Source organism: Haliotis cracherodii, unplaced genomic scaffold, assembly GCF_022045235.1.
Source record: "Haliotis cracherodii isolate W230 unplaced genomic scaffold, xgHalCrac1.p SCAF_3, whole genome shotgun sequence".
Classification (NCBI taxonomy): Eukaryota; Metazoa; Mollusca; class Gastropoda; order Lepetellida; family Haliotidae; genus Haliotis; species Haliotis cracherodii.
Window position 1 is genome coordinate 39,415,395 of NW_027266286.1, and position 18,888 is coordinate 39,434,282.

At 42.7% G+C, this 18,888-nt stretch overlaps 1 protein-coding gene across 6 annotated transcripts in view; it reads right to left on the reverse strand.

Moving 5' to 3' along the window:
• The window catches only part of LOC139474946 (mitogen-activated protein kinase kinase kinase 15-like), a 79,311-nt gene that overhangs the window by 27,326 nt on the left and 33,097 nt on the right, over positions 1-18,888 (reverse strand). For 2 of the 6 annotated variants that reach the window (XR_011654004.1, XM_071258138.1), the window contains exons 20-29: positions 17,093-17,196; positions 16,752-16,890; positions 16,564-16,625; positions 14,337-14,402; positions 13,295-13,395; positions 12,995-13,063; positions 7,567-7,643; positions 4,540-4,603; positions 3,935-4,000; positions 3,131-3,184 (exon numbers count right to left, since the gene is read on the reverse strand). Coding sequence is in view for 5 of the 6 variants with exons in the window: in XM_071258138.1 (XP_071114239.1) it covers positions 3,131-3,184; positions 3,935-4,000; positions 4,540-4,603; positions 7,567-7,643; positions 12,995-13,063; positions 13,295-13,395; positions 14,337-14,402; positions 16,564-16,625; positions 16,752-16,890; positions 17,093-17,196 (802 nt within the window). In the remaining variant the exon portion in view is untranslated. Of the gene's footprint in view, positions 1-352; positions 407-3,130; positions 3,185-3,934; positions 4,001-4,539; positions 4,604-7,566; positions 7,644-12,994; positions 13,064-13,294; positions 13,396-14,336; positions 14,403-16,563; positions 16,626-16,751; positions 16,891-17,092; positions 17,197-18,888 lie in introns of all 6 variants that reach the window. The other 4 variants (XM_071258140.1, XM_071258139.1, XM_071258143.1 and 1 more) reach the window with 2 other exon arrangements.

Here is an 18,888-nt window from a genome sequence, read left to right on the forward strand (position 1 = left end):
TACACTTAAACAGAACTTCAGCATTGCAACACTTAAAATATACCATCTTACTCACCAAGTCTATTCTACATAATGTGAGCCCACACATACATACAGAAGCATAGTCCCCACAAACTGAAGGGTTCTCTACTCTACTATAGATACAACATACAAAGCTGTCATAATGCATACATAGAAAATTATATGTACAACAAATGTCCCCTGGTGCAAAGTTATATTATTGTGTACTTCTATCAACACCTAAGGTCTTGGTAATGTGGTAACACTGTGAATCAAGCGAGAGTAGGAGAGGGAGGCAGGAGAACATCCATGCGGACATGCCCAGACTGACAGACCATGTGACCACACATACCTGGCGGAGCGTCGCAGCCGCTCAGAGAAACATCGTTTACGACCAGCATCCCCCCTGTAAGTGTGGTAGATTTGAAGAAGAAAATGAACACCTACGACCACACAGACTGACTCACAGAGACAACACAAAGACTTATAGACGGCGGTACCAGGTCATCAATCTTGGAAACACAGGACACAGGTCACCCGTCTCGGAACCACAGGTCATAGTGTCAGAAGATTTCATATACTACCCTTGCTCATGCTATGGAATACGGTAATTCTGACACTCAGTTTGTAAACGCAGTATGACATACATGCTCATATAATAATCTCTATTTATGATATAAGATAGCAGGCAGGGTCATCCTTTGATTAAAGAGACTTTGTTGATTAAGAGTAACATCAACCAGTGTTTCTGGCTTTTTTAACTTGAGGAAAAACAATGCAATGTGACTGTAAAATGTCTTCTTCCATAATGCAACAGTGCTAGTTTCTTGAAGTGTCCAGGAGACAGGGTACTTGTCATCACTTGCCATTTATATTTCAACCAGCTAATGTATGTTACAAAGTCAATCAAATTAAGAATAAAAGAAAAATAAGGAAGGATTTGCATACTTTGTGGCTGTCTTAAGGACATTATTAGATGCCCCATTACAGCAGTTTAAATCCAACAAAGTAAAATAGTTTCCATTTTATGACAGGGCACTTATTACTTCAATGAAGGCAAAATTGAATAAGAGGTGTGCACAACCGTTCCTTTACTGTAATCTCTCTATGTGACGGCATGGCTCCATAGTAATGTATGAATAGAACGTAATACCTAAATATACACACAAACTGACTTGTAGATGTCTGATGTCTCCATTAAGATGGAGGTTTCATCCATGTGACTGAACATTAACACAGTGAAAACACAAATACCTTGATACACGGTTATAACCAACTCAAAGGGACCACAGATTTTAGTTTGATGTAACTGTTGTTCGTTATAAGCATATATATACTGCATATATACAGCAAATGGCCAGGACCAAAAAATATGTTTGCCATGTCCGTCAGTTCGTCATCAACAGCGTGTTCATTATCAACACAGTTTACTGTACATGAAATTAACGCTGGGAGACTTCTCTATCTGGCATCTGATTTGAGTAAAGTATGGACTCTGCTGGTTTCTACGTAGGTCAGACAAGCACCAGAGAATGCACGGCAATTGAAACAGTTAAAATAATAAGAAGCTTTGGAATACTTACCTCACACAAAGTTTGGTATTAAATACAGAACAGCAGATATCCTTATCTTAAGCAAAACATTAGTTCTGCTTGAACCTGACTCTACATGTAGACCCATGGTAGAGTTAACCTCTCTCACAACATGTCCTGCACATATGCACACGCCTGCACAGACACATGTGCACACATGCACTCACGCAGGTAGGCAGGCATGCACACATATTCTGTTGTAGGGATTAGATAGGTCCAAAAGTAGCATATATAAACCCCTTGCACTCTCTCACTTTTAGTTCTCTCACTCTCCCCACACATTACATGTCAGGTACTGAAACAAACAGAATATAGGCCTTCTCTTATACTTAGCTATGATTTTAGCACTACGAAAGTTGGAAGTCCCATACACATCTTTGTGGATAGCAAGAAACAAGTCAAGTGCAACAAGCCATAAGCAGTTGTTGGGCAAGTTAGGGACACATAGGGAGCATCTTCTTGAGGCAAGGGAGCTAACTGACTGTAAAAGTCGAGTTCCCACCCTTGCCGAACCAGGCTGGTATTTAATGGCTCGAATGTGACACCAAGAGTGGCTAAAATAAGTTATATTCCCCTACTATGTCCCTGCTATTGACCAATCAGATTCCTCCTCTGATGTCACTTGCATTTACTTCAAACAAAATGGCATCACCCAGTCATGACAATCTGATCAATAATCAAGACCTTTATCATAATAAAATGGGTCTTACCTCGTGATAAGCTTAAATCATTTGAACTCCTTCATTAAAAACATGAAAAGATTTGGAAAATAAATGTCATTCGCCAGTTGATGGTACACATGCTCTGCAAATCCTGCAATCAGTTGGTGATTTTGAATTTTGATTGAACTATGCATAGACTCGTTAGTCCAGCCCAAATATAACACCATAGTTCCAGCCTAGTTTGGCAAGGGTGGAAACTGGACTTTTATAGTCAGTTCACTCCCTTGCCTCGGGAAGATGGTAGGGAGGGAATTATGACATGACTACTCTGACAGGGAAGCTAGCAAATGGAGGCAGCTCTTGGAGCTAAATTGGATCTGCAAGTGTTCACACGTGATGGACAGATGTCATTTGGAACAGTTCAAATCACACATACATGTTGAATTACTGGAACTTGAAATGTTTCATACCAGGTATACTGAAACTATTACTTGAATATGTTTAGCCCTACCCAAATGCAATGCACCCCCTCATACAGACATTGTTTTCTTACAGCCCTAGACCTACAAATGACCAATTTCATGTCTAAAGAGGACTGCATTCATCAATGCATCAACATTTTGTCGTAACGAAACTGACATTAACAATGGCGAGTGTACCCATCACAACTGAAATGTGTTTTGCCTAAGACAAGAGACGACTGACACGATGGTACCTTAACATTTGCTGTAGTTTAACAAGTTCAGGAGGTTGTGTGCTGATGATCAGAATGCTCAACATGTGCAAGGTAGATTAGAATGCATGGCTTGACTTAATGCTGAAGAAGTTGGGTTAGTAGAGTTGTCTGCCCTTCACCAAGGTCATCTGACCACCTACCTCATGCATGACTGAATGTCAAGAAAATCTGAGTAACTGGCAGTACTGTGGAGCCTGAAATAAACACTACCTGGGTAACAAAATGTCTGCTGTTGTCTAACCATGTCACAGGGAAGTCATTTTCATAGAATACAAGCACCAACGCCTCTGTTCAAGTGGTGACATTTACATGTCCAACAAAGTTGAACGGGTGCCAAGATGATCATACACCTATATTCAAGAACGGGAGTTGTCCCAGTAGTGGTCCTGTGCTCGCTTTGTGGAATGGTGTTTTGATTATTTTGGAGGTTAAATCCACCTTCAAGGAGACTGGTGGGAGAAATGCTCACAACAGTTTCACAAAAGAATGTGCTTGCACAGTTAAACTGCCACCCAAGCCTGGCTAATTGCCATATTGCTGACTAGTATGTGACCCAGTTATCAGAGCCTACTGGTGTTACTGGCTTCATCACACAGATCAACAATAGGTCAGTAGGCATAACAAGCAGATATACTTCAGAAGCACTACATTCATGCTAAAACACACATGATATGATAAGTGAATATAACATGGATGTCATTTTCATACTGATGCATGTAGGCTTGAAATTTCCATTTATTCAGTTCCTCATTGCTAAATGGTAACAAGAGACATTTACCCATCATATTAAAGTATCTAGCTGCAATAAACTAGGAGGTACTCGTACTAAACTTTACAAAGTATGGCATGACAAACATAGAGGAAAAGAGAATACCAAACATCTAGAAATGTGAGAGAGATGCCCCCCCCATTTGGACCCTCCCTCGATGGCCACACCCTCTTACCCTTCTTCCTCCACAGTTTCCAGCTCAGTCAGGTTCTCCATGCTGCTACAGCCCTCGCGACGTAATCTGTCAAATTAAAAAAAAGTTTATGGTACGAGTATGTTACCAGCCTGGCTGACATGTAAGTGCTGAACTGACCTGCTTTGGACAATATACATATGCTGTAAAGGGAAAGACAATGTTCAAATCAGAGTTCTGCTGTGCGAGTTATGGCTTAATGTCATGGGAAGCAATGCTCCAGTAATACCCTGGTGCAAGTGTCAGTGGGCTTCACACAATTTACCAATGTGTAGAATTAAACCAAGGTTTTCAGCATAAAGGCAACACAGCACTAGGCTACTTCACCTATGAAAACGAAGAGAAAGAAATGGTAATATTTAGTTCACTACTACTAAAGAGTGTGAAAGCTTCTCTGAACCAAAGTAATCCACAATTAAATGGTTCTGTTCATATTCACATTCCATCTTGATGTAGCCAAGGCTTAGAATATAGGCATTTGGGGATATGTATCATACCATGTTCACAGAATCTTTTGACTGAAGTTGTGTATGACTGTGTACTACATTTCTGTACACAAGATACACATATATGTTTTACATACATACTTGGAGACCCGAGGAATCCGTAGCTTGAGTTCCTTAATTTCTTCTACCTGCTTGTCACATGGCTCTGTGAACAAAAGGGCAAGAGAAACAGATAGAGATCTACTCTAAGTACACATTAACAATGGGGGACATGTTCTTCCCCTGAAAACCCCAGGGAGATACCTGCAAGGGGTACTGGGGACCTGTTCTTCCCCTGAAAAACCCAGGGAGATACCTGCAAGGGGTACTGGGGACATGTTCTTACCCTGAAAACCCCAGAGAGATACCTGCAAGGGGTACTGGGGACTTGTTCTTCCCCTGAAAACCCCAGGGAGATACCTGCAAGGGGTACTGGGGACATGTTCTTACCGTGAAAACCCCAGAGAGATACCTGCAAGGGGTACTGGGGACCTGTTCCTACCCCTGAAAACCCCAGAGAGATACCTGCAAGGGGTACTGGGGACATGTTCTTCCCCTGAAAACCCCAGAGAGATACCTGCAAGGGGTACTGGGGACATGTTCTTACCCCTGAAAACCCCAGAGAGATACCTGCAAGGGGTACTGGGGACCTGTTCTTACCCCTGAAAACCCCAGAGAGATACCTGCAAGGGGTACTGGAGACATGTTCTTACCCTGAAAACCCCCGGGAGATACCTGCAAGGGGTACTGGAGACATGTTCTTACCCTGAAAACCCAAGGGAGATACCTGCAAGGGGTACTGGGGACATGTTCTTCCCCTGAAAACCCCAGGGAGATACCTGCAAGGGGTACTGGGGACCTGTTCTTACCCTGAAAACCCCAGGGAGATACCTGCAAGGGGTACTGGGGACATGTTCTTCCCCTGAAAACCCCAGGGAGATACCTGCAAGGGGTACTGGGGACTTGTTCTTACCCCTGAAAACCCCAGAGAGATACCTGCAAGGGGTACTGGAGACATGTTCTTACCCTGAAAACCCCCGGGAGATACCTGCAAGGGGTACTGGAGACATGTTCTTACCCTGAAAACCCCAGGGAGATACCTGCAAGGGGTACTGGGGACATGTTCTTCCCCTGAAAACCCCAGGGAGATACCTGCAAGGGGTACTGGGGACCTGTTCTTACCCCTGAAAACCCCAGGGAGATACCTGCAAGGGGTACTGGGGACTTGTTCTTCCCCCTGAAAACCCCAGGGAGATACCTGCAAGGGGTACTGGAGACATGTTCTTCCCCTGAAAACCCCAGGGAGATACCTGCATGGGGTACTGGGGACTTGTTCTTCCCCCTGAAAACCCCAGGGAGATACCTGCAAGGGGTACTGGGGACTTGTTCTTACCCTGAAAACCCAAGGGAGATACCTGCAAGGGGTACTGGGGACTTGTTCTTCCCCCTGAAAACCCAAGGGAGATACCTGCAAGGGGTACTGGGGACATGTTCTTCCCCTGAAAACCCCAGAGAGATACCTGCAAGGGGTACTGGGGACTTGTTCTTCCCCCTGAAAACCCCAGAGAGATACCTGCAAGGGGTACTGGGGACATGTTCTTCCCCTGAAAACCCCAGGGAGATACCTGCAAGGGGTACTGGAGACATGTTCTTCCCCTGAAAACCCCAGAGAGATACCTGCAAGGGGTACTGGAGACCTGTTCTTACCCTGAAAACCCCAGGGAGATACCTGCAAGGGGTACTGGGGACATGTTCTTCCCCTGAAAACCCCAGGGAGATACCTGCAAGGGGTACTGGGGACCTGTTCTTACCCCTGAAAACCCCAGGGAGATACCTGCAAGGGGTACTGGGTACATGTTCTTCCCCTGAAAACCCCAGGGAGATACCTGCAAGGGGTACTGGGGACTTGTTCTTACCCTGAAAACCCAAGGGAGATACCTGCAAGGGGTACTGGAGACATGTTCTTCCCCTGAAAACCCCAGGGAGATACCTGCAAGGGGTACTGGGGACTTGTTCTTACCCTGAAAACCCAAGGGAGATACCTGCAAGGGGTACTGGAGACATGTTCTTCCCCTGAAAACCCAAGGGAGATACCTGCAAGGGGTACTGGGGACTTGTTCTTCCCCCTGAAAACCCAAGGGAGATACCTGCAAGGGGTACTGGGGACATGTTCTTACCCTGAAAACCCCAGAGAGATACCTGCAAGGGGTACTGGGGACATGTTCTTCCCCCTGAAAACCCCAGAGAGATACCTGCAAGGGGTACTGGGGACATGTTCTTACCCTGAAAACCCCAGAGAGATACCTGCAAGGGGTACTGGGGACTTGTTCTTCCCCCTGAAAACCCCAGGGAGATACCTGCAAGGGGTACTGGAGACATGTTCTTCCCCTGAAAACCCAAGGGAGATACCTGCAAGGGGTACTGGGGACATGTTCTTCCCCTGAAAACCCCAGGGAGATACCTGCAAGGGGTACTGGAGACATGTTCTTCCCCTGAAAACCCCAGAGAGATACCTGCAAGTGGTACTGGGGACATGTTCTTCCCCTGAAAACCCCAGGGAGATACCTGCAAGGGGAACTGGGGACCTGTTCTTCCCCTGAAAACCCCAGAGAGATACCTGCAAGGGGTACTGGGGACATGTTCTTCCCCTGAAAACCCCAGGGAGATACCTGCATGGGGTACTGGGGACCTTTTCTTCCCCTGAAAAACCCAGGGAGATACCTGCAAGGGGTACTGGGGACATGTTCTTCCCCTGATAACCCCAGGGAGATACCTGCAAGGGGTACTGGGGACATGTTCTTCCCCTGAAAACCCCAGGGAGATACCTGCAAGGGGTACTGGAGACATGTTCTTCCCCTGAAAACCCAAGGGAGATACCTGCATGGGGTACTGGGGACCTGTTCTTCCCCTGAAAACCCCAGGGAGATACCTGCAAGGGGTACTGGGGACTTGTTCTTCACCCTGAAAACCCCAGGGAGATACCTGCAAGGGGTACTGGAGACATGTTCTTCCCCTGAAAACCCCAGGGAGATACCTGCAAGGGGTACTGGAGACATGTTCATCCCCTGAAAACCCCAGGGAGATACCTGCAAGGGGAACTGGGGACCTGTTCTTACCCTGAAAACTTACCAGAGGTGCTGCGGACAACATTGTGCTCAGGAGATAATGGCTGTTTCTTCCTTTTCTTTCTCTTTGAGCCCAGATTGCTGAGAATTAAAGATGAACATCATGAAAAAAACTCTTATGTTCTATTGCTCATCAGGTATATAACAGGTCAGCTGACAGTTATATATAGTCAGACCCCGGTATCTCGAACCTAGCGGGACCATGTTGACCATAACTTAGAGATATTCGGACTTCAGAGATTGTGAGGCATAGACAGCAAGACACATCAAGTAACAGTATCATAGATCCACAGCAATATGATTGCACACCCAGGAAGTTAAGAACACAACATGTGTTTGCAATGACAAATTGAAGTTCCTTTCTACTGTCCACTTGATAAAAAAACCAAGTGTGACTCTCATCCCAATCTTGTTAATTCCCCATTCCTACATGGTGAGAAGCTCACACAGATTGGATTCCTTCACTCCAACTTTGATCAGCACCCTTACAGCGATGTCAGATGATGGTGTGCGGACGGGTACTAGAAATATGTAGGAGAATCATTCACCACTATGTGCAATACAAATTTGCGCCTCTCAAAACTGTTTAAGTGGCACATATCATCTTCGAGATAAAAGTACAAAACTCTACTGTACTAAAGTCAAAGCTGGGCCTGAGCCAAAGGGTCCAGATAGCACTATTTATCATATAATGGGTAGGTTTCTCGGCAGGATAAAGCCAACGGATAAAAACGATATCCGTTGGGGTCATATGCGGATAGAGATGCAAATATCAAAGGTCAAGTAGGGACTACTTTCACTGTTCATAAACGATCATGGCGTCGCCCTCGTCATTCGGCAATTGAGTCAGAATTAACCATCGGGAATCTGGATAAACTACAGGGATAATTGCTATCATTATCAAAAGCACAGTCTAATATACTGAAAATCAGTGTCTAATTGTTACGTAGATAAGGCATTTTATAAGTTTTGGCAACTTTGGAGAAACAATTTTGCGAGGGCACGAGGCCTAGCCAAGCGAGATCAGTAGCCATATCTGTGCTAGTAGACCTCTGCGGCTTGAAAACTTCTCCACAAATTAAAATAGTTGGATTTGGCCTAAATATGTTTGAATTGTTACCTTGTTTCGTTTTGTCGCTGTGTGTACATCTGACTACACTGCTTAACGTTATGACAGGACAGACCGACTGTCAACAACGTCTGACTGTGGCCGTGACGTCTCGTAGACTAGGTTTAGAGTAGCTTCCCTTTGACAAAGGACAGTTACTCTAGTGGACAGAGCGATGGATTGCCGCGAAAGGCAATTAAAAACAATTGTTGTTTTGTGTATATGTTGCTTCGCCACTGTAGAAGAAACAGATTTCAGTTGGAACTATATTGGCTACTGTCACTATCCGACTGACACATCACTAACCCTGTGACATAATAAATATTAATGCGCGCATTCCAGGAAAACTCGCCAAGGCTCGCTAAATACAATGTTTATTCCTAATGCAGGATATTTACCATTCCCCAAACACACTCGCATGATAACCTCTATGTATTTACATCTCGAATTCCAGATATGAGGCAAATCAATATGTATTGATATAGTGAGGCAGTCGGTCCAGAGAATAGGCTCGAGTTATCAATGTATTCGAGATTACTGGGTCCGACTGAACATAATGTCTTTTTTGCATATTGGGAATATCAAACAAGTGTCAGTCAATCAGAAAATACTGATTATACTGAAATAGACGAGGTTAAAATTTCCCATACTAAAAAAAAACACAAGTGTTAATTCCTATTTATCATTTCCACCTTATAGTTTCTCTCTTTTAGAAACAAATACACTAAAACTTTGTGGCGGGGAATAAATATATTTTGCCAGTCATATTACCTGCAAACATAGGGAGGATGCTACCAGAAACATGGATAATTTAAGATTATTGTCCACTTGTGATTTGGACCAACACCTTGGACCACTATACCTCAAGACCTCAATAGGGAATCAAGCTGTGTCAGATGGAATGTTTCCTGAAACTATTTTGGATATTTGTTTGTGCTGACCAGAACTTATTGGACTAATACTCACAGAATTGTCTTTCATGTAACCAGTTATTTGTTTTTTTGGTTGTGTGTAAAGCTGTGGAGCGAACTGAGAGAGTGGTTTTCATGTTTGGAATACGGAGGATTTACACATATTTCATCAGAAGGGAAACTGATTCATTTTCTAAATATGATTACCGATAAACCATTGGTTGCAACATATGGACATACCAATAGTGCTGACAATGTAAAACTAGGTCTTCATTATTAGTAGAGAAACAGGTCACAAGCATGTTATTGATCTTTGACCTCAAGTTTGATACTGTCGATCTACCTCAATATCCATTTGTCAACACAGATCCATAATACTTTAACTCAGGAAAACACTGTCACCAACATCAAGAGAAATCCATGTTGTTCCATTGTTTGTGAACACCTGTGTAGTATGTCATTGATGTAGTGTGTTGTGTGGGATGCAGTATGACATTGATGTAGTGTGTTATGTGGGATGCTGTATGCCATTGATGTAGTGTGTTGTTTGGGATGCAGTATGTCATAGATGTAGTGTGTTGTGTGGGATGCAGTATGTCATTGATGTAGTGTGTTGTTTGGGATGCAGTATGTCATAGATGTAGTGTGTTGTGTGGGACGCAGTATGTCATTGATGTAGTGTGTTGTGTGGGATGCAGTATGTCATTGATGTAGTGTGTTGTGTAGGATGCAGTATGTCATTGATGTAGTGTGTTGTGTGGGATGCTGTATGTCATTGATGTAGTGTGTTGTGTGGGATGCAGTATGTCACAGATGTAGTGTGTTGTGTGGGATGCTGTATGTCATTGATGTAGTGTGTTGTGTGGGATGCAGTATGTCATTGATGTAGTGTGTTGTGTGGGATGCAGTATGTCATTGATGTAGTGTGTTGTGTGGGATGCAGTATGTCATTGATGTAGTGTGTTGTGTGGGATGCAGTATGTCATTGATGTAGTGTGTTGTGTGGGATGCTGTATGTCATTGATGTAGTGTGTTGTGTGGGATGCAGTATGTCATTGATGTAGTGTGTTGTGTGGGATGCAGTATGACATTGATGTAGTGTGTTATGTGGGATGCTGTATGTCATTGATGTAGTGTGTTGTTTGGGATGCAGTATGTCATAGATGTAGTGTGTTGTGTGGGATGCAGTATGTCATTGATGTAGTGTGTTGTTTGGGATGCAGTATGTCATAGATGTAGTGTGTTGTGTGGGACGCAGTATGTCATTGATGTAGTGTGTTGTGTGGGATGCAGTATGTCATTGATGTAGTGTGTTGTGTAGGATGCAGTATGTCATTGATGTAGTGTGTTGTGTGGGATGCTGTATGTCATTGATGTAGTGTGTTGTGTGGGATGCAGTATGTCATAGATGTAGTGTGTTGTGTGGGATGCTGTATGTCATTGATGTAGTGTGTTGTGTGGGATGCAGTATGTCATTGATGTAGTGTGTTGTGTGGGATGCAGTATGTCATTGATGTAGTGTGTTGTGTGGGATGCAGTATGTCATTGATGTAGTGTGTTGTGTGGGATGCAGTATGTCATTGATGTAGTGTGTTGTGTGGGATGCTGTATGTCATTGATGTAGTGTGTTGTGTGGGATGCAGTATGTCATTGATGTAGTGTGTTGTGTGGGATTCAGTATGTCATTGATGTAGTGTGTTGTGTGGGATGCAGTATGTCATTGATGTAGTGTGTTGTGTGGGATGCAGTATGTCATTGATGTAGTGTGTTGTGTGGGATGCAGTATGTCATTGATGTAGTGTGTTGTGTGGGATGCAGTATGTTATTGATGTAGTGTGTTGTGTGGGATGCTGTATGTCATTGATGTAGTGTGTTGTGTGGGATGCAGTATGTCATAGATGTAGTGTGTTGTGTGGGATGCAGTATGTCATAGATGTAGTGTGTTTTGTGGGATGCTGTATGTCATAGATGTAGTGTGTTGTGTGGGATGCAGTATGTCATAGATGTAGTGTGTTGTGTGGGATGCAGTATGACATTGATGTAGTGTGTTATGTGGGATGCAGTATGTCATTGATGTAGTGTGTTGTGTGGGATGCAGTATGTCATTGATGTAGTGTGTTGTGTGGGATGCTGTATGACATTGATGTAGTGTGTTGTGTGGGATGCAGTATGTTATTGATGTAGTGTGTTGTGTGGGATGATGTATGTCATTGATGTAGTGTGTTGTGTGGGATGCAGTATGTCATAGACGTAGTGTGTTGTGTTGGATGCAGTATGTCATTGATGTAGTGTGTTGTGTGGGATGCAGTATGTCATAGATGTAGTGTGTTGTGTGGGATGCTGTATGTCATTGATGTGTGTTGTGTGGGATGCAGTATGGCATAGATGTAGTGTGTTGTGTGGGATGCAGTATGACATTGATGTAGTGTGTTATGTGGGATGCAGTATGTCATTGATGTAGTGTGTTGTGTGGGATGCTGTATGACATTGATGTAGTGTGTTGTGTGGGATGCAGTATGTCATTGATGTAGTGTGTTGTGTGGGATGCTGTATGACATTGATGTAGTGTGTTGTGTGGGATGCAGTATGTTATTGATGTAGTGTGTTGTGTGGGATGATGTATGTCATTGATGTAGTGTGTTGTGTGGGATGCAGTATGTCATAGACGTAGTGTGTTGTGTTGGATGCAGTATGTCATTGATGTAGTGTGTTGTGTGGGATGCAGTATGTCATAGATGTAGTGTGTTGTGTGGGATGCTGTATGTCATTGATGTAGTGTGTTGTGTGGGATGCAGTATGGCATAGATGTAGTGTGTTGTGTGGGATGCAGTATGACATTGATGTAGTGTGTTATGTGGGATGCAGTATGTCATTGATGTAGTGTGTTGTGTGGGATGCTGTATGACATTGATGTAGTGTGTTGTGTGGGATGCAGTATGTCATTGATGTAGTGTGTTGTGTGGGATGCAGTATGTCATAGATGTAGTGTGTTGTGTGGGATGCAGTATGTCATTGATGTAGTGTGTTGTGTGGGATGCAGTATGTCATAGATGTAGTGTGTTGTGTGGGATGCAGTATGTCACTCATGTAGTGTGTTGTGTGGGATGCTGTATGTCACTGATGTAGTGTGTTGTGTGGGATGATGTATGTCATTGATGTAGTGTGTTGTTTGGGATGCAGTATGTCATAGATGTAGTGTGTTTGTGTGGAAAAGAAATATGGCATAGAAGTAATATTAATATCGAGAGGAACATTTAATGAAAAAACAGTTTCTCACATATATACAAGATGTTGATTTCGAAACATAAGCAATTTGTATATTTCCCCATGTGAATGCCCCCCTCAATCTGAAAACATATATGGAAGGAGTGAAGGAATTTAGTCAATAGCGTTATGAATGTTGTGTAACTTACTCCAGGATGAAGGGGTGTTCCAGCAGAGACAGCCCGGTTGCTCGGTCATCTGACATTGGCTCAAAACACCTGGCAAAGACAGAAATCACTGAATACAGCTTCTGTACAGGTCATATTACGTACAGGATATTTGTCTTTTCTTGTCAAATAACATGTTTATCTCATTAAGTGAAATTTCATGAATGGTGCAGACATCAGTGAAAATGTCAACTTTGTATGCCACAAGATGAGACACATTGTTTATTATGTAATTTAGTCAGTGCATTAGTCCTTACAATCTGAAGTGAAGTGATGTATCACCTGAGAAGAAATTCTTTTGCCTTGTTGGACATAGACTCTGGGATGTCAGGATGCATCTTGTAGAAGCCCACTTTAAACATAGCAGCCTCTGGGGAACCCAGCTGAAACAGAACATAGACATATGTACACATGGATCTCAGACAAATGGATCTCAGGCACATGGATCTCAGGCACATGGAGCTCAGACACAGGGAGCTCAGACACATGGAGCTCAGGCACAGGGAGCTCAGACACATGGATCTCAGACACATGGATCTCAGGCACATGGATCTCAGGCACATGGATCTCAGACACATGGATCTCAGGCACAGGGAGCTCAGACACAGGGAGCTCAGACACATGGAGCTCAGACACATGGAGCTCAGACACAGGGAGCTTAGACACATGGAGCTCAGACACATGGATCTCAGGCACATGGATCTCAGGCACATGGATCTCAGACACACGGATCTCAGACACATGGATCTCAGACACATGGATCTCAGACACATGGATCTCAGACACATGGAGCTCAGGCACATGGATCTCAGACAAATGGATCTCAGACACATGGATCTCAGACACATGGATCTCAGGCACATGGAGCTCAGACACATGGAGCTCAGACACATGGAGCTCAGACACATGGATCTCAGACACGTGGATCTCAGACACATGGATCTCAGACACATGGAGCTCAGACACATGGATCTCAGGCACAGGGAGCTCAGACACATGGATCTTAGACACATGGATCTCAGGCACATGGAGCTCAGACACATGGATCTCAGACACATGGAGCTCAGACACATGGATCTCAGACACATGAACCTCAGACACATGGATCTCAGACACAGGGAGCTCAGACACAGGGAGCTCAGACACATGGAACCCAGGCACATGAATCTCAGACACATGGAGCCCAGACACATGGATCTCAGGCACATGAATTTCAGACACATGGATCTCAGGCACATGAATCTCAGATACATGGAGCTCAGACACATGGAACTCAGACACATGGAACTCAAACACATAAATCGCAAACACATGAAGGTCTTACCTCAACAAATGGAGGTTTCCCTGTGGCCATCTCTATGACTGTGCATCCCAGGGACCAAATATCAGCCTGCAATTAGATAAATAAACATACAGAAACACTAAATAAAACAAGCATGAAATACTCACATCCCCCGCCAATATGAAATGTCGGGTGTGTGCAATGCATTAGCTCCTGTGAACTATGTTCACTGGGCCCGTTTTGTAAAGAAATATACTACGTTTTTCAAGATCTGCTCTGGAAACGAGGACTACCTCCATTTTCAGTCTAAATCAAAGTCGTTGCCATGGAAACTCAAAAAATAACTCTTAAAAAAAATCCAAAACTATCCAAAGGCACCAGTTCACCACTAGACCAATCAATGTGCAAAATATGGTGAAGAAAAATGGTACGGTTTTCAAGATCTACTCCGGAAACGAGGACAACAGCCATTTTCAGTCTAAATCAAAGTTGTTGCCATGGAAACTCGAGAAATAACTTTTTTAAAAATCCCAAACTATATAAAGGCACTAGTTCACCACTAGACCTATCTATGTGCCAAGTATGGTGAACAAATATGGTACAGTTTTCAAGATCTGCTCCGGAAACAATGACTACCGCCATTTTCAGTCTAAATCAAAGTTGTTGCCATGGAAACTCGAAAAATAATTTTTTTTAAAATCCCACACTATCAAAAGGCACCAGTTCACCACTAGATCTATCTATTTGCCAAGTTTGGTGAAGAAATATGGTACGGTTTTCAAGATCTGCTCTGGAAACGAGGACTACGGCCATTTTCAGTCTAAATCAAAGTTGTTGCCATGGAAACTCGAGAAATATTTTTTTTTTAAATCCCAAACTATCAAAAGGCACCAGTTCACCACTAGATCTATCTATGTGCCAAGTATGGTGAAGAAATATGGTACGGTTTTCAAGATCTGCTCTGGAAACGAGGACTACTGCCATTTTCAGTCTAAATCAAAGTTGTTGCCATGGAAACTCGAGAAATGACTTTTTTTTAAATCCCAAACTATCAAAAGGCACCAGTTCACCACTAGATCTATCTATGTGCCAAGTTTGGTGAAGAAATATGGTACGTTTTTCAAGATCTGCTCCGGAAACCAGGACTACTGCCATTTTCAGTCTAAATTAAAGTCGTTGCCATGGAAACTAAAATATAACTTTTTTAAAAATCCCAAACTATCAAAACGCACCAGTTCACCACTAGATCTATCTATTTGCCAAGTTTGGTGAAGAAATATGGTACGGTTTTCAAGATCTGCTCCAGAAACGAAGTGTGACGGACGGACGGCAGCTATTCCTATATCCCCCTTCCACTTCGTGGCGGGGGATAATAATGAAGCACATCAATCATATACTTGCCATGAACATCTTGGTAATATTCACATATACTCTCCCAGAAAATATTAGGGGGTATTAAAACATAACAGATGATTACAGAAATGCAAAGACATATGGAGTGATGGTAATGGATGGATAAGAAAAAGGAAGGACAAGGTGTAACATGACAATCAACAGAACACGTTGCATTGTAAGGGTGCAAACAACCAATAAAGAGGACAGAGGTGTGTAGTAAAATAATATGGATCATCAGCCCACTATTGGTCCAACATTCCTTAAAAGCCGTGGAAGGGTCTGAATCAAGTTGAAGTCTTACATGTTATTGTGGATAATAAAAACCAATAATATGAATAGCTAATTTGACAAAATTTCGCTGAAGTGTCAAAATCAAGAATTACCTCCCAGACCCATGTGAACGGGGGAATTGCAGTGTTTTGGGTGTGTTGTGGCATAGTGTTTTGATTCCGAAACCCTTCTATCTCTGGCAGTCATTTCTCAAACCTGATCTTTAATTTCTCTTGAAGACTGATCATAACTTCTATTTCATTGTCCCTTACATTGGTAGATATGTATGATAGTGTAATCTTCCATGGTTTGGGAGACAGTATCATTTATCAAGCCTTAGCATTTGGAGGTGATACACATAAGGAAGAAAATTTATGGATGTCAACTTCTTCATTATCAGGAACACAACATTTCTGAGTATATGCTTACTCCATTAGGTGAATTCACCCGATGAAGGAGAAAGCCTGAAACAGGTTCCTCATAATAAAGAAGTTGACATCCATACATTCTCTTCCTTATGTATCATTCATGTTATCCACAATGTCCAAAACCTGCAATCTCCGGTCAGCATGTGGAGCTGAGCATGTCAAGTAGGTGTACTTACAGGAGGGCCGTAGCCACGGGAACCCTTGTCTATCACTTCAGGAGCCATGTACTGGATAGTTCCTAGCAACATAGACATCTTCATCAGTAAACAATCAAATACTAGGAAAACATAATTCTAGATCCAATGAAACAATAAAGCCAAGTTGGAATGGATTCCTTGGTGAAAGCTATTGTTAGCTGACTAACCAGCAAAGGTATCAGCACATGGGTTAATTCCAGACAGTCGCTTGGATGTGCCGAAGTCGGAGATCTTCAATACGCCACTGTATGTGTTGACCAGCACGTTGTCCCCCTTGATGTCCCGGTGTACAATCTTGTTGTCATGCTAACATGTGGAACAAGGATGGTGGACATGGATCAATTACAACCAGAACACATTCAATGGAATCGAAATCACATTCTACAAGTAACTTCAATAATGACTTTATTTATTTGATCATAATACTGAAAAGAAAGGGTAAGAGTTTGATGTACTCAATAACAGTGTGAGTTTCACATGATACTAGTAATGGTGATGGTGGACAGACCAGGTAGCGCAGTCCCTCCAGAATCTGCTTGGTGTAGAAGGCAATGGTTGTCTCGTTGTCTTTCAGGGGCCCCCACTTGGAACGAAGCAACTGCGACAGGCTCCCTGTTATATTTACAAACAAATATAATCAAATGCCTTTGCACTTGGTGTCAAGATCACATTCTTTTTATTTCTCTTAAGTTGGTTTGACTGTATGTATTAGAGTGTGGTTGGACTGTATGTAAACAGTGAGCTTTAAAGATGTTGTGTAAGATTGCTTGAGTCAGGAATTGAAATTGGTTATTCTGAGTAGTAATTGCTCAATGTATGTTGAATAACTGTGTGCTGTTTTTGTCATTCTGTGTACAGTACATGCTTGATGCTTGTTGAACAACCGTGTGTAGTTATTCTGAGCATGCTCCCATGCTCATCTGTATGTTGAATAACTACGAGTGTCCAATTCTGAGTATATAATACTCGATGTAAGGTGAATGGTTACGAGCATGTAAACTGACGTGTATACATTTGTCATACAGTGTCCGGGGACCCAGAGGGGCACCTGTATGACGTATGAGGCAGTGCCATTCACTTTATGAAGCCTGATCCCAGGGGGACAGATGGCCATTTACATGAAGATGTTTACATCTGGACTGGATAAGACCTGTGTGAGGCATGTGACCATGATCGATGTACCGTGTACAGTGCAGTGATGGTGGAAGGACACATGGAGAAAGTCACTTTGTATATTGTGTGTACATAATAAGTAAGTGAGTGAGTGAGTGAGTATGGTTTTACGCCGCTTTTAGCACTATTCCAGCAATATCACGATGGTGTGTACATAATAAAGTACACATGTGACACAACAGATTGTAGACATGCATCATACCATGCATTTGACGTGTCAATGTACCAATGTATTGAAGTATTGACGTATTGCAGTATTGATGCATTAAGGTATTGATGTTGTGCTCTGAAGTTAACGCCATGATGTATTGATGCATTAAGGTATTGATGTTGTGCTCTGAAGTTGACGCCATGGTGTATTGATGCATTAAGGTATTGATGTTGTGCTCTGAAGTTGACGCCATGGTGTATTGATGCATTAAGGTATTGATGCTGTGCTCTGAAGTTGACATGATGTATTGATGTATATAGGTATTGATGTTGTGCTCTGAAGTTGATGCCATGATGTATTGATGCATTAAGGTATTGATGTTGTGCTCTGAAGTTGACACAATGATGTATTGATGTATTAAGGTATTGATGTTGTGCTCTGAAGTTGACGCCATGGTGTATTGATGCATTAAGGTATTGATGCTGTGCTCTGAAGTTGACGCAATGATGTATTAAGGTATTGATGTTGTTCTCTGAAGTTGATGCCATGATGTATTGATGCATTAAGGTATTGATGTTGTGCTCTGAAGTTGATGCCATGATGTATTGATGCATTAAGGTATTGATGTTGTGCTCTGAAGTTGATGCCATGATGTATTGTTGCATTCAGGTATTGATGTTGTGCTCTGAAGTTGATGCCATGATGTATTAAGGTATTGATGTTGTGCTCTGAAGTTGATGCCATGATGTATTGATGCATTAGGGTATTGATGTTGTGCTCTGAAGTTGATGCCATGATGTATTAAGGTATTGATGTTGTGCTCTGAAGTTGATGCCATGATGTATTGATGCATTAAGGTATTGATGTTGTGCTCTGAAGTTGACGCCATGGTGTATTGATGCATTAAGGTATTGATGTTGTGCTCTGAAGTTGACGCCATGGTGTATTGATGCATTAAGGTATTGATGCTGTGCTCTGAA